Below are 16111 nucleotides of genomic sequence, written 5' to 3'. Positions count from 1 at the left end.
CAGTGAAGAACTGGAATTGAGAAATCCAGAAGAAATTAGGGCTTCAATTGAGTTTGTGGTTTTATGAAATTGAGAAGATAATTGAGTTTATGATAGAAGAAGAAGATTAGGGTTGTGATTCAATTTGTATGTACAATTTGTAAGAGGTGGTGGTCAGTACTATGAAAATTTTCTGTTGTTTAAGAACAAGAAGTTGTTGTTCTCTATTGAAGATGAAGATTGAAGAGATTGATGAAGGTTAGAGGCTTATAGCAAGAATACGTAGTCTGTTTTTAGTGTGAACTGGAGCTAGATTTCTAGCATTTTCTTGTTTGATTTTGTGGAATCGATGATTTTCAATTCCCTGAACAGTAAAAACCTATTATATGTGTTTTCCCTTTTCCCGTTTGAGAAGATGAGTAAATTTTATTGGTGTTGAATCCGTTGATTGAATTGAGTTCGAATTTGATGAATGTTAGGTTGCAGGAAGGATCTTTAGATGGCCTGAATGTGTCTGTGTTTCTTTAAATGAAAAATTAGTTTAGTTTTGCAATTTTGAGTTTTTGAATTGATATACCAAATGAATTGGATGAATGTTAGGTACTTAGGTTGTAGGAAAGGAACTTTAGATGGTCTGAATGTGGAAGGAAATAGCCCAGAAATCCATTTCTGGCGAGTTGACTCAAAAAAAATCAGTTAACCCGTGAGCACCCGTGAACCCGCAAGCTTTACCCGGGACGGGCACGGGTTGGATAAATGACCACCCGTGAAGAATTTCAACCCGCAAGCTTAGGCTTGTATTAACCCGTAACCCGCGGGTTGGTCACAAGCCAGCCCCGTCCCGCCCGTTTTCCAGCTCTAGTTTGGCCAAAGGAAAAGGAAAGATGGTTGGGTGCGAAGAGCAAAATTGTTATTTTGGGATGTTGTTTCACCCAAGAGGATATGTAATGTACAACCCGATGAGAGTCGCAAGACAATGCAGATACATACAAAAAATCCCACAGGAGCACAAGAAGTTTAAAATCGATGAGAAAAAACTAAGTCATATGATAATGATATTGAGATTGTTCACGACCCTTTACCAACATGTAAATATTGGGATGAAAGAAGGTACAACGGATATGCTATGGATGGTCGATTGAAAACAGATGACGAGGCAATTCCGGGTTACATGTCGTGGTACCTCAATATTTCGCATACTCGAGTGATACGAGTAGATATGAGGCCCCGGATAGAGGACAAAGATACAACTCTCGAATTCCTGGTGCGTATTATTTCTCAATTACGGTTTTGTTAATTGTTTTAGCATTATTTGTTTAATGTTTGTTGTTTCTCAAATGGAAACAGAGAAGACGAGTCGGGCACTTGATAACCTAAGCACAAATAACTATCAGGGGAGGGAAAAATGTTAATGCCAATGAAAAGCTGATCGATGAATTGAACAGTCTCAAAGATGTGGAAGCGGGTGCAAAGTTTGGGGAACCGGTGGAGGAGGAGGAGCCAAAAAAAAGAGGAAGAAGTCCCCCCAAAAAAGTATTCTGAAGGTGCATCGAGCAACGCCTAACATGCTAAACGAGGACGAGGTGGTCGTGGTCGTGGTGGGGATGTTGATGAATGAATAGTTTCAAACTTATGTATTTAACTATAGATAATTATGGTCTCAAAACTTATGTCTTAAACTTATTGTCGAATAATGTTTGGTTATATTCCTAGTTTATGAATGACTGAATCTGGTTTCTTTTGAAAATTGTTTGTGTTTGTGATGTAGGACATCCTTTACTTCAAGACAGGATCAACTATGACAAGTTGATCCCTTTTCGACTAAAGCAACTATGACTAGTTGCTCCCAATCTTCTGAAGCAACTTTGACAAGTTGATTCCATTCTGTAATCAACTTTGTCTACTTTACTTGATTTGCAAGTCTTTTACTTTCCTAGTTTAGGTGTAATTTCTTTTTCCTTTATTTTAATCGGTTCATCTAAGCCTGTATAAAGGCTAGGTCTCTTTATTTAGAAAAACACATCTTATTATTGAATTATCTTTATTATCGATCATTAAAACTCAAGTCTTGATTTCTCAATCAGATTTGTTAAGTTTCTGACGCAACTTAAAGTCTCTTGTCATCTCCAGCAACTAGTTTGCTTTCACCTCTATCAATCCTGTTCTGTGCTACATTAGTTGGTATCAGATACAGAGTTTTTAGATTCTTATCTAGAAACCGATCCATAACCGCTTTCGCTAAACTCAAAACCCTATTAAAAAAACAACAACCATACTTTGCTTTTCAATGGCAGATAAATCTCCTACCCTAGCTGAAATCGCAGAACTCTTGAAATCTCTTCAAACTTCGTTTACAAATATTGAAACTAAGCTTGACACCGAGGAAACAAGAATCAAAGCTCTCATAAAATATTTTGAAGAGAAAGATGACCGTCAGTTAAAAGATATTTCATTATCAACTCAAGAGGAGTTATCGTTTTCTAATGGTTCTATAACTGTTTCGAACACATCAGTTGGCGAGGAGAATAAAAAAGAAACTTCGCAAAAGGATGAAGAAAAACAGGTTAATGAAGTGTCGTCGTCAACTCAAGAGAATTTGTTGTCATCTTGGGGTGCTGGAGATATTTCGGCTATTTTAGTTGACAAAGAGGAAGATATAAGTACCTCTCGTAAGGATGAAGGAAATCAAGTTGAATAGGTGATGGATGATTCGTTCGAGCCTAAAGGTAAGTCTTCAAATTTCGAGAACCCTAATGATTTAATAGATTCTGCTAAAGATTTATTCTCTTTGTCTATAGTTGAGATTAATCAATTTGTTGCTCATCGAGATATACGAATGGTATTCCATACATTCCCTAACAAGGCAGAACGTACTGAATCATCATATGAAAATTCTTTTGTGCCGCCTTATATTTCCGTGGATGAGTTTGTATGTCAATATCAAGAAGATATAACTACTGAGAATTATGCCGGAAGAATTTGCAGCCGTATATTCTCAAAAGCCGAAAGAGATTCATTAGCAGAAGATTTAAGAATTAATCCAATAAGCACACTTGGCCATGATGTTGTGTTGATTGGTGTTAACAAACCAAGCACTATAGTTCAGGTTGATCCGAACTGGACTTTGCTGAAAAATCATGTTGTTTTTAAGTCTTGGCATGGCAACTTCAACAACATCTTGTATTTGAGAAATCACAGAGAGTTTCTTTGGCTAATTTCTGCTATAAGTATAGAAAATTACTCCGGAAAAGTCCGTGGTAGAATATTGTCGAACTCGGAGAAGTTAACCAGAGCAAAAGATTCGGAAGTTAGTCCATTATGCTCCAGTGGAATTAATTCTATAAGAAACTATGAATTTTACTCTACTCATGCTGCACTTTGGTTAGACAGTTCGGCAAGTAATTGTGTTGATATCTTATCATCTGTCACGAAACTGGAATTGTTGATACCAAGTGTCGGATTTCGTTCATTGCATAGAAGTTATGTTTTTAAATGGGTGCCTATCAAGAGTTACAGAAATTTATTATTGGAATTGAACCCTTACAGTGATCTTTTGACAACCATTGGATTTCTTAATGATCATCTGCAATATGGCAGGTGCAAAATTCCATCTTCTTTGCATTGCCAGAAGTACTCTCCAGGTTCGTACTTTAGTTTGTATGCAGTTGCTCTAATAATAGATCAAGAGTGTCGGTTTGAATATCGTACAGAAGTCATGGAGATTATCACCTCGTTGCCACTGCAGTTGGTGATCTTTCTTACATCTCACCACTGTGAGAACACCATGCCTTGTCATTTTTCTCTTGGCTATAAAACATTATCTGGTGTAGAAGTGAATTGCATCGGTAGTGAACAGTCAAATGTTTTTCTCGCTCCAGTATGTAACGATGGTCTTATGGAGTTGCTGCTAAAACAAACCCATGTGTTCTGAGGTCCGCGAGTTATAACCCAGAGGTCTTACCATTCTTCCACAAAAAACCCATCAAAATAAAAGTAACACAAAAACCCATCAAAACAAAATTAACACAAAAATCCCAAATTTAAATGTTGGTTTCATCAAATTTAAATATTCTTGAAATTGTTGTGCACATGAACGACGTTGTTGCATTAAATGATCGTGACAAAGGTCATGGAAGGGAAACAAATGTTCCAAGTATCATAGCAATTACGTCTGGTTTTGTCTCTCTGTTTTCATGGAATATGTCTCATCATCGTACCGGCGCATCCGTTTTCCATTATAGGGAGTACCGTTCTCTAGGCTCCACAAAAGTGTTGGATACCAAAGTGAAGCATCTGATGGATTTAATAATAGCGATGTGTGACATTTCTGGTTTTGGTTTTGAATCAGTACTTAGTTGCTGTACGAGTCCATGGCGTCTTATCGTCCTATCTGTGAACCTTCATGGCAGTAAAAATTTAGGAAGATATGGTTCTAGTTTTTCTTCCTACTCGAAGTTTCAGAAAACTAATACTCTCATTGATCTCCATAATCGTATGTCTAATGTAGACTTTATGGACGGTACGACAGTCTTGGTGTTTCGTTTAATTCCTACGATTGGTTCACATATTTATGAAGTTATTGAGATACGAAATAAGGAGAGTGGTCTCATAAATGATTTTAGTGGACAATTTAAAAGAGAGGAACGGAAAATTTCTAAACGTGAATTATGGACTGGTGCTGTTGCCTTGGATACATCACATAACTATATGGATGCGAACACCATCTCAGAGAAGGGTGCACAATACTGGTGAAGAGGAACCCAAAAGAAAATAATTTCAAACATGCGTTTCTTGATGCATATCATTTGAGAAATAGCTTTACAGATTACCATTTTTGCTTCACGGGTCCAGATGGCAACAAAGTTTCACATCCAGAACCGCCGCTCCACTTGACGTTTTTGAATGCTTTGAAAATCAATACTACTGCACTTTCAGGGTGTATAAAATTAGCTGCACAGGGTAATGTGCTTATGGTGAATGCATGTTTCGACCTTGAAAAGCTTTTTGAAGATGTGGAAAATTTTATAATAGAAAGTCCCGAAGCCTACAAATCCTTTAAGGCCAATTCTGGAGACCATAAACAGAAATCACAACTTAATGATTTTCTATTTTCGAAGTTTGGGTTCAGTCAGACATCTATTTTTGATTTTGTTTTTCAGGATAACAACATTGGCAACTATATTGAAAGAGGGAAAGTAATCTCAACAACTACAAAACAGTATGACATGGTAATCAAACTAAAAGATCAGTTTATCATCTGCGAATGGTTCAATTACATTTTTAATGCGACATTCTTTTCTCCACCTGTTGTTGCATTCGGAACACTTCTAGATATTACTATTGAAGCTAGACGTTATGTCGAGGTTAGAAGACTTGGTTGGTCGATGCTATTTCAAAACAGAAATGTTGATACCGAAATCAATGAGCTATTCTTGGACCAGCGAAGGAACGAGTCAGTTGAATGCGTTTTCGAAGGAGTACCTCAGAACTTGGGAGATACATATGATGTACTCATGGTGGACGTTGCTGGCATGGTTTACATTATCACCGCTAACGACTTGAACACACATTTTGTGATGTTCTGGGCAACATTTCTTGGCTACTTTGTTTTATGATCTCTAGAGCTATGAGATTTGTGTTTGATCGTGGTAAGACGGTAAATGCGGAATCTACAACTTCCATGGAAGAAGCGAACTCATATTCTGTGATGACAACTCGAAACTTAGAGCAATATTTGGAGAGAATGAAGTTTTTCTTATTAGCTAACTCGAGGGCGAGTTTCTTTCAAGAAAGGGGGACTGATGTAGGACATCCTTTACTTCAAGACAACATCAACTATGACAAGTTGATCCCTTTTCGACTAAAGCAACTATGACTAGTTGCTCCCAATCTTCTGAAGCAACTTTGACAAGTTGATTCCATTCTGTAATCAACTTTGTCTAGCTTACTTGATTTGCAAGTCTTTTACTTTCCTAATTTAGGTATAATTTCTTTTTCCTTTATTTTAATCAGTTCATCTAAGCCTATATAAAGACTAGGTCTCTTTATTTAGAAAATCACATCTTATTATTGAATTATCTTTATTATCGATCATTAAAACTCAAGTCTTGATTTCTCAATCAGATTTGTTAAGTTTCTGACGGAACTTAAAGTCTCTTCTTATCTCCAACAACTAGTTTGCTTTCACCTCTATCAATCATGTTTTGTGCTACATTAGTTTGTCTAAGACGCGACAAAAGAACCAACTACAATGTGCGTGCGCAAAAAATGCATGACTCTGGAAGTTTTTTCTGTCACAATCGGTTTACATTTACCAGTATAAAATCCAATTTTGACAATTCTCCAGGGGTACAATTTCAGAATCGGGTTTTGAATGCGCACCACATAGACCGATTCGGGAAATTTTGTTCACCTGGTTTTTAAGTTTTCAGAATTGGTTTATAATGATACTTTTCAAGTCCGATTCTGACTTGAAATCAGTTTAGAAATCAGTTTATGTGGGCATCACATGTAATCCGATTCTTGTGAGGAAAAGTGACAATGTTCCTGTATCTTTTTTTTGACAAGAATCGGATTACAAGTGACATATTAAAGACCGATTATTGAGAGGCAGATTTTGACAACCTTCATAATCGGTCTATGTTGGCATCACATGTAATCCGATTCTTGCAAGGAAAAGTGGCAGTTCTTCTCTCACTTTTTTTGCCAAGAATCAGATTACATGCGCAATATTAAAATCCGATTATTGAGAGGCACATTTTATATGATTTTGCAAGGACGCAATCCGACTATGTGGACATACCTAAACTCCGATTGTTTGAATTAAATTTTCAAAAAAATAGCCGTTGAGTCCTTATCTATATAAGGACAACCTTTTTGAGCCACTCCCATATCACACACCTAGCCTAGAAAATGGAATGGGAACCGTATGAAGATTTGTGTCTTGTTAAATCGTTTGCTAATACATTCCGTGAACGTTCGAATGAAATCCATTCAATGTTTTGGAAGAGAGTTAAAGAGTTCTTTTACGGGCTTACCGGGAATCCCAATAAACACAAATGGAGAGACTTGGCATTTCGGTTCAACTACATAAAAAGTGCAATGCGAGAGTACGTAAAAGTTAGAAATATGGTGTACGACTATCATCCACAAGCTCCTCATAGGAAAAAAGTGAGTAATTCGATAATATTTATACTTATGTCATCGTTAAAAGTTCTCATACTAACATTTAAGAATTCATTGAATTTCAGCTGGAACGTTTCAATTGGATATGGAGAATTCGTAATAGGGAAACTAAGTTCATTCACCACAAAGAATATACGACGTTGTACCGACGTGCTCGGAGGTTCATTGACGAACATTTGATGTGTCAAATTCTAGAATACCCATACTAAATCCTATATATGTAATGCGTTAATTTCCTAAGCTATGTAATGAATATTTTGTTTCTGAAAGTAAGGTATAATCGGATTATGTGGGCATATATAAACAACGATTCCTATAATCGGTTTATTTGGGTATTAAAAAAAACCGATTACGGGTTTACTTCATCCTTTGAAAAAACTCAACCCAGAATCGGTTTACAACTGCGCTAACATCAGCCGATTCTGGACCGAGTTTTAGAAAAAATTATTTTTTTTCAAGTTTTGATGATGAATTAATGGTAGTTGATTTCAGGATTAACTTGATTAAACATCATTTAATCACCCAAATTAGCACTAATCAATCAGGGGTAGTTTTGCCATTTAGTAAAATAATTGGATAAGTGGTTATCCATTTTACTTCAAATTATTCTTTTTTGTCTTATAATCACAGGCCCAAATTAATCTCTATAGACTCCAATTTAGTTAGGATCTTTTTCTCCTAAGCCCTGCACCAATTACCAAATACAAATTGATTATTACACGAAATTCACCAAAAATTCATGTTTCTGACGTGCACAAGAGAAGCCATGTTACATGTAAAACAACCTTAAATTTTTATTTTTTCGATGCAAAAGTTTCATTTACATGCAAGAGTGTCGATACAATAACAAAAACTCTCATAGATTTATAAACTCCTTATCGACTAATGAGAGATTTGAAATGTCTCCAAAATTCCCTATAAATCTCAATTGACTAACCCCTTGTAACATTTCGTAAGTAGTTAAACTAGAAATCCTAAATATTCCTATGTTACTGCATTATTACGTTGCCTAGGACGAACAAGACAATAAGAAAATACGTTGAGCCCAGATTTGTGACTAATCCTGGAAGTTATAGACGAATATCCACGTGTAGCTCAAGTTGTTGCAGCTGCCATTATTAGAATGTGCACAACCCACTGGTTTCTACCATCATCAAGAGTTTCCATGGTCGATTCACCAACTGCCATTGTCAGTGCTAGTGACAGTGTTCCAACAAAAACAACATTTAGATAGGAACCTAGGCACAAACTTGAAAAATCATGAAGAGTGAAGCAAATAAGCTTCTCGGTGTCTTGAAACCGACAGAAGAAAGCTCAAAAGATTTTGTATGGAGTTACTGGACATGAAAAAGGAAGCCCAAGTAAATCAAATGTCGATGTCGTTTACAGCAAACCGACAGAGCATGTCCAAATTAATGCCCCATTTTTTCGACTGATCCTCGAATTATCATTTTTCCACTGTTAAACAAAACTCAGTTCAGAGGAGAATTGAACGGGGAATTAAAGGGAGTGTATATCAAATGATGGCAAGTTCAAATAAAACCAGAAACAACTTCACGTCAAATAATCAAGCAGTATGCACAAGAACAAATCAAATCCTTGCCCTGATTCTAATTACAGTTACATTCTTTCTTACAAGAATTTTCAATCAATCTTGCCCTAATAATTACTCTTCCACCTCTTCTATCAGCAAATCATCATCATCATCGCAGGATCTTTATTTTGTTAATAATGCTTGGCCTAATAGAGGTTTTGGAAATCAACTTTCTTTGAAGATCTATGTTTATGATGAGAATGAAATTGATGGTCTTAAAGAGTTGATGTATGGCAGAGATGGGAAAATTACTGTCGATTCTTGCTTGAAAGGCCAATGGGGAACTCAGGTATTGATTTTTTATTTTTTTTTCCTTCAAATTTTGATCTCTGAATTTAGATTGAAGTATATTTAGAGAGTGATCTTATACTGTTCCTTATGGATATACATTTTTTTCTAGCATTTGATTTGTTTCAGTAAAATAAAATTATATTATATGCAATGTTGGTTCATAACCTTATGACGACCTCCATTGTTTACATTTTCAATTCCACTTATGTACTGTGGCTGTTTAGTTCTCAATGTTTGTTTATAAAACGCATATTGGATATTGACCTTTTATTAAGTGAAATTTCTGAAGTTTTGAGCTAGGGTTTGTGACAACTCCAGAAAGAAAGTCTGAATCTCCATGATTGGGTGCTGAAATTCTTAGGTTTAAATATGTAATTTGGGAGACTTTTCACCAGGGTAAGAAAAACTTGGGCTTCTGATGTTTAGTGAAAGTGTGGAATTTGGGATTTTTAAGTTGGGTGAGTGTAAATTAGGTGCTATAGTTTAGTATGACTAGCGAGAGAATAACGTGTTATGTAAACTTGTCTTGTTGTGAGCTTACATCTGGATTCGACATATTACGTTTGTAACTAAAGACCAATGTGTATTTCACTGATTGACATATATTTTTGGTTTACTCCAAGTTTTTCATGTATTATTATTATCTACATAGTTTGAACTTTGTGTTAGGCTGAGCTTATGGCCAGTGTATTTGATGCCATTGAGGAAGAAGATAAGGTAGCTGAAAATGATGTTGGTGGCACCTTTAATCATAACTTAAGGGGAAACAATTTGGCTTTCCAATAAGACTAAGACTCTGTGCCATTATAAGCATTAAATATAGTCGCGTTTAGAGCCTATAGGCGTACTAGGATATTGGCTCAAGAGTGCTACTAGCTTAAAGCATTTAGACTGATTGCATTAAGAGATTGGCTTATTCTCAGCTGTTTCTAAAGAAATCATAGACAAGTGAGATATGGTATGTGTAACCTCATACATGATAACTGCACAAGATATATGAATCAACATTTGTTAAGCAACCGCAAAGAACAAATTCATGCAGCATATTGTGAAATTTGTTACTATCTAAAAAATCTCTCCATAACACACCCATTTATAATGATCAGAAAGGAAAAGAAAACCAAAACAGAAGGAGAAATGGTTTACTGGAACTCTACTTGAAGCAAATTGGACCCAGATCTTGTTATGATGGAATGTACAGCTAGAGTTGTCACTTGTTAAGGCTTTATAGCAGGAATTAAATGTGAATACCCCCATGTTGCTCCCATGTCCATCTCCTTTGTCTTGTTCTTCGTTGGGTGCTGCTACAGACAGGGCCAGACGTAGTTCAGCAGCTTCATTGACTTCATGGTTTGTCAGTTTGTTTCTCAAAAGTAAGATCCATGTAAGCACTGTCTCTGTACTAGATGCTACCCATCAATCTCACTCTCCTGGATACCTCTTACGACCTTTGTAGTGTAATCTTCAGTGAGGTGTCCCCCAATCAAACATTGTGCCAGAAATTTACCCTTCTACCATTGCCCTCCTTGTATAACAAATCTTGTTATGAGGCCATGTGCTCATGTTGCAAAGTAACCTTATGCTGTTCGCAAGAGGTTTTTGTAGGATACTTTTTGGATTTGTTCGATTAATTGGTTTATTTTATAGGTTAAAATCCATCAGCTGCTCCTTAAATCGAGGTTTCGTACATTGAAGAAAGAGGATGCGGATCTGTTCTTTGTTCCGACTTATGTGAAATGTGTTAGGATGATGGGTGGTCTGACTGATAAGGAAATAAACTCAACATATGTCAAGGTAACCTTTTCTTTATGTCCTTGTGTAAGTTGCGCTAACTATAATTTCCTATTATTCTGTCACTGGAAGTCTGAATCACTCACTTGACTTTTAGGTTTTAGTTTTAGAGCTTAGGAATCTTGAAAGATGAGATTGGATTCACATTTCTTTCCAATGGCATGAGTTTTATGTTCCTAAGCTCGGTTCAGAAATCCCTGCTTTTTTTGACTTGGGGTTTTCTTTCTTATTCAGGTTTTGAGTCAAATGCCATATTTTCGATTATCAGGTGGGCGCGACCATATATTTGTTTTCCCCAGGTAGATTTTGTTTCTATTGACTTCACATTCTCTTTTTCTTTTCTGGGTTTTATGAGAAGTAAATGAGATTATAGTATGACAATATGAATCCGTAGAACCAACAAGAAAGCAAGGGGGAATATCAGACTTATGACTGTCTATCAATATTGAATCAACTCTTTCTTCTTTAAGAATAGTAACCAAATCGAGATCTGAGGAAGAAACTAAAGATTATTTATCTGTGAGGTTTTATCATTAATCATGCAAAATTTTAGAAATGCTTCAAATACACATGTGTTGGTGGTTTGTTTCTTACATGTTCAGGTTTTCTTGCATTGATGTATGGTTTCTTCTCTTGAATGACACAGTGGTGCCGGAGCTCACATTTTCAGATCTTAGCCGAAATACTTAAATCGATCCATCATTCTTACTCCTGAGGTAGTCTGCACATTTACTTGTACATTTTCGATGCTCTAGAATCATATGTTCATATTTACCTGGAAACATAAATTTAAGCTGGAAGAATAGTCCAGAATAAATCTGTTTATAAGAAATATAAGCTGCTATTGAACGTGTCAGTGTTTCAGGTGCTTTTCTGCATTTATTTTTACTTATAAGAAAGAGGCCAAGTAATATCAAAAAAATATTTCTTTATAATTTTCTTCCTCCATCTTAGATTTGTTGCCGTCTATTGTTCAGTTTCTTATAGAGCCATAACCTTCTTCCTTAGAAGTTTAGGTTCAGTTATGTATTCGGCACTTTGTTAAAACAAACTGTAGTGCTTTCCACGTGAGATTCCACTGTAGATTGGTAAGTTAATCCCATTATCTGGTATTGTCGTTTTGCGACCAAATTTAGGTTCCTAGCTGTTTTTCTTTAGTTATGCACCTTGGAGAAGCCTTTAGTTATTAGCATGCACTGGGTGGTTATATATCACAGTTTCTTGTCTTTAGTTAAGTTGAACACTATCTATTGTCCATAGGTCCCTGTAACGTTGTAATTCATAACAGTTTGCACCTTTTATGTTTTGACTCAGGGGGACCGCACGGATAAGAGAGACACAAGTGCTTTTAATACATGGAAAGATATTATTATCCCTGGAAATGTTGATGATAGTATGACAAGCTATGGAGCTAGCTTAGTCAACCCTCTGCCCTTATCAAAGAGGAAGTTTTTAGCAAACTTCTTAGGTCGGGTTCAGGGAAAAATTGGCCGTATTAAACTGGTTGAGCTTGCAAAGAATTTCCCAGATAAGGTATGCCGATATCTATGTTCTCATGTTTGTGTCAATTTTTATGCCTAGGATATGAACTTTTGACATATTTCATATTTGATTTTTTTTCCTTCAAATTGTTTGGAATTTTTACACTTACACATTGATGCATATTTTTTATTACGTGTTACATATGTATTTGTCGTTAAAATTGAATCTAGCCCTCACAAGCATTTACGAACTGTTTTTGGCAGAAATTGATCTCTCTAATGAGCAGATCACCTAAGTAGTTTAGAATTCAAGTTAGAGCACTCTGAATGGTCTCACATAGATTTAATTTTAAGTTACTTAATAGTGTCAGAATGGCGTTCCGGGTCTGGATGATTATGGTCTTCATATTGAGGAGTTCTAAATTGGTAGATTGATTGTTAAGCTTAACTTTCGAGCACCCTGGTCACCCAGTTCCTCTGTGTTGTGATAAGGTTGAGAGTCTTAGTCATCTCTACAAAATGTTAGATTTTGCATGTATTTCAATTAGCTGTCTATACCTTGTACTATACTTTTATCGCCTCCCTTGAAAGGTAACTATGTTTCATGCTTGAATAGGAACCAAACAAGAATATGTGGAGAAGTTGCCCCAATCCTCTGATTTACTAAGTTAAAAGTTTTCTATTTCTTTTTAATAAAGCTGTAATTTAGTGGATCTGGCAGATCATATTGCTTTTAGTGATGCATGTTCATCAGAAGGTGGGAAATGACCATTTAAAGATGTGGAACAAGTCCCTGAACCTGCACCTAAACTTAGTTTTCTGTGTTGGTATACATATAATGTATAGATAGTGATGTAAAATCAAGAGGTTCTTTGTGATAGCTAGGTTCAAAACTACTTGAAGCATCAACAACGAAAGTACAATTTAGCTATGTGGCGAAAGTTGGTGTAAAACAATATTAAACTTTTCGTTTCTGTGAGTATTAATTCACTGATGGTGCAAATTTATATTTTGGCGAGTGGAATGCAGTAAATTGTCTGGTTTTCTGTCGTTGTGATTCCTTCCGAAGTATGTATACTGATTTTGTGTACAGTTGGAATCTCCAGAGTTGAAGTTCAGTGGCCCTGAAAAACTCGGTCGTAAAGAGTATTTTGAACACTTACGGAATGCAAAATTCTGCCTAGCCCCACGCGGCGAATCATCGTGGACTTTGCGGTTTTATGAGTCCTTTTTTGTGGTACGTCTCTCTCTCTCTCATATATGTATATCAAACTTGTATGTATTTGCTAAACAAGCTCTTTATATGCTATTAGGAATGCGTCCCTGTGATCTTATCCGATCAGGTAGAACTTCCTTTCCAGGATGTCGTTGATTACAGCCAGATATCAATCAAGTGGCCATCTACACATATTAGTCCTCAACTGTTAGATTACCTAGAATCAATTCCGGGTGAGTCTTCAGTTCTACTTCTTATGTCTTAATTCAAATATTGATCACCTATTATTATTGGATTTTCATTTTTTTTATAATTTGGCTGGTTATCTTCAGATAAAGAGATAGATGCCATCATTGCCCGTGGCAGAAAGATTAGATGCTTATATGCGTATGCTCCAGAAACACAACCATGTTCTGCATTTGTTGGAATACTGTGGGAACTTCAAAGAAGAGTGAGACAGTTTCACCAATCTGCAGAAACATTCTGGTTACACAACGGGTCTATTATAAACAGAAACTTCGTACAGTTCCATGAATGGAAACCTCCCATGCCTTTGCCATGAACATCCCTTGCCAATCACTTCAACAATCTGGTATATGAACATCCCTTGCCAATCACTCATCTTGCACTTCTTCAAGTCTTGGAGTGCGTCTTTGAGGGCTCAACTAGTCAACAACAAGCCTTCTTTTTCTCTCGATAATACCCCTTTTACTAGAAATCATCACATTGTACATCATGATTTGAGCAATAATATTTACGGCTAAATTTATTTAACAAATTTAGTTAAATTTCTTAGAAATTCTTCGACTGCAATACACTACATTTGCTGCTACAAGAGTTATTTTGCATGTTACTGAACCTTTTGTGCAATTTGGTAACACCGATCACAGCCTTGATCCTCTGCCCGTTGATATCCAACCCTTTCAAGAAAATGAATTTGGTAACACCGAGCACAACAAGGAATTTTACCAGATCGTTAATACTTGACATATATGCCGTGTCATTTTGATCCAATACTCACATAACTAAAGTAAGACGATCAACTTGCTATGAGATTATGTACCACCATGAACAGGGGGATGTCAACCGGTATGCTGACCAATAAAAAGATAGTCCAAATGCACACTGACTCAGGCACAGATAAGAAAAGAAAAAGCAAGCTAGAAAACGATCAACAATCTAACAGTCTAGTTTCAAAGACTGTTTAAAATGTTAGACCCTCAGTTTTGGAATACAAAGAATACCAAGTGATGCGAGGTACTTAAGGGATGCGATCACAGAGTTGAATTCAAGTATTCATTTTTGGCTGAAACTATTTCGTGTGTGGCCACTTGTTGCCAATTCAAATTACAGTGTCAATCTTGTTGCTTGACCCCTTGCTTTCTTGCGTGCGGGTCCTGACTTCGAATTCTTGGAGGTAGAGCGTCAGTCTTGTAAACTGAAGATCCGCAGTCTGCATGAGGGCATCATTTGTTTTTTGTTGAGCACGCCGAATAACGACTGTGTGCGTTTTTTTTTGTTTAACCCGTGGAAGACTGTGTACTGATGAGTTCTTTGTATAAAATGCAGAACTTGAGTTTAAAGAAGTGGGAATGTTATATATGCCCCTACTATCCATGAGCTTAGCACAAATACCCTTCAGGGGCATCTTTACAACGGGCTGAATATCCTTCAGTGCCTAAAGCCCGATTTTAACCTCCAAAATATTTATTATGTCGGAGATTAAATAGATTTCGTTTATTCGGTTTTTCTCAAAAATAAAAAAGTTTCGGAGAGAATTTGCAGAGAGAGCTCAGATCGGAGCTGAGAACTGAATTAATTCGAACTCCATCTTGAATCTCCATTGAATTAATCGACCTCAATCTTGAACTCAAGCTCAGATCAGAGAGAGCTCAGATTAGAGTAAGATTTTTTTTTATTCTCCATCGAATCGAAATCAGTGAAGCAATTTCAGTTTATTCTCCATTGAAGAAGAAGTTTTTGATAATTGTTCTTCGATTCAACTGAAATCAGAGTTGTTTTGCATATTCAAATCATTGAATCTGAAGATCTACTTCAGATTTCGATTGCATCATCGATTATTTGAGTTTGAAGATCTACTTCAATAAACTTCTTTCATTATTTGAGTTTGATTGAATCATCGATTGCAGATATCTACTTCAGTAAAAGAACCTTTTGATTTCTTCTCATTATTCAAGTTCAATCTCGTTAACAGGTAAGATTTACTTTTTTTGCTATAATCTTTGTTTTGTTTTAACATTTTGTTTTAAGATTTTAATTTACGAATTGTTTGTTGTCTTCATACCGTGAATTTGATAGGTTTGTAGCTTTTGAATGAATAATTTGTTTTTTCAGTCCATGATTATTATTTTGAATCAGAATGAAATTGATAACAATTATTCATAAATTGTTAATAAACAAATCTCATGTATTTTCAGGTCATATTGTTTCTTAAACTGAATATTAATTCATATTATTAGTTTTTGATGTGTATTGTTGGTGTTCCAATGTAGTTGTTGAACCTGTTACCTGCTGAATCACATATTCACTAATAGCAATGTAGTTTATGATGTG

At 36.0% G+C, this 16111-nt stretch overlaps 2 protein-coding genes across 2 annotated transcripts; both read left to right on the top strand.

Annotated features, from left to right (window-relative positions):
* Window positions 1-8618: 8618 nt before the first annotated feature.
* Window positions 8619-14361, top strand: LOC113284571 (probable glycosyltransferase At5g20260). The gene is made up of 8 exons (XM_026534065.1): window positions 8619-9047; window positions 10697-10843; window positions 11075-11139; window positions 11487-11556; window positions 12155-12373; window positions 13415-13558; window positions 13635-13770; window positions 13870-14361. The coding sequence occupies exons 5-8, from the start codon at window positions 12236-12238 to the stop codon at window positions 14097-14099; spliced, it is 648 nt and encodes a 215-aa protein (XP_026389850.1). The 5' UTR covers window positions 8619-9047; window positions 10697-10843; window positions 11075-11139; window positions 11487-11556; window positions 12155-12235; the 3' UTR covers window positions 14100-14361.
* Window positions 8688-11530, top strand: LOC113296911 (probable glucuronoxylan glucuronosyltransferase F8H). The gene is made up of 5 exons (XM_026545305.1): window positions 8688-9047; window positions 9719-9781; window positions 10697-10843; window positions 11075-11139; window positions 11443-11530. Exons 1-5 carry the CDS (start codon window positions 8688-8690, stop codon window positions 11528-11530), a joined length of 723 nt encoding a protein of 240 aa, XP_026401090.1.
* Window positions 14362-16111: the final 1750 nt, after the last annotated feature.

Source organism: Papaver somniferum, chromosome 1 (assembly GCF_003573695.1).
Source record: "Papaver somniferum cultivar HN1 chromosome 1, ASM357369v1, whole genome shotgun sequence".
In the NCBI taxonomy this organism is placed as follows: Eukaryota; Viridiplantae; Streptophyta; class Magnoliopsida; order Ranunculales; family Papaveraceae; genus Papaver; species Papaver somniferum.
This window is presented reverse-complemented; position numbering and strand designations above follow the sequence as displayed.

Coding starts and splice junctions, on each gene's coding strand:
- LOC113284571 (XM_026534065.1), top strand. CDS start 12,236: ATGACAAGCTATGGAGCTAGCTTAGTCAACCCTCTGCCCTTATCAAAG. Junction 12,374..13,414: donor CAAAGAATTTCCCAGATAAG/GTATGCCGATAT, acceptor TTTTGTGTACAG/TTGGAATCTCCAGAGTTGAA. Junction 13,771..13,869: donor TTACCTAGAATCAATTCCGG/GTGAGTCTTCAG, acceptor GGTTATCTTCAG/ATAAAGAGATAGATGCCATC.
- LOC113296911 (XM_026545305.1), top strand. CDS start 8,688: ATGGCAAGTTCAAATAAAACCAGAAACAACTTCACGTCAAATAATCAA. Junction 9,048..9,718: donor AAGGCCAATGGGGAACTCAG/GTATTGATTTTT, acceptor ACTTTGTGTTAG/GCTGAGCTTATGGCCAGTGT. Junction 9,782..10,696: donor ATAAGGTAGCTGAAAATGAT/GTTGGTGGCACC, acceptor TTTATTTTATAG/GTTAAAATCCATCAGCTGCT.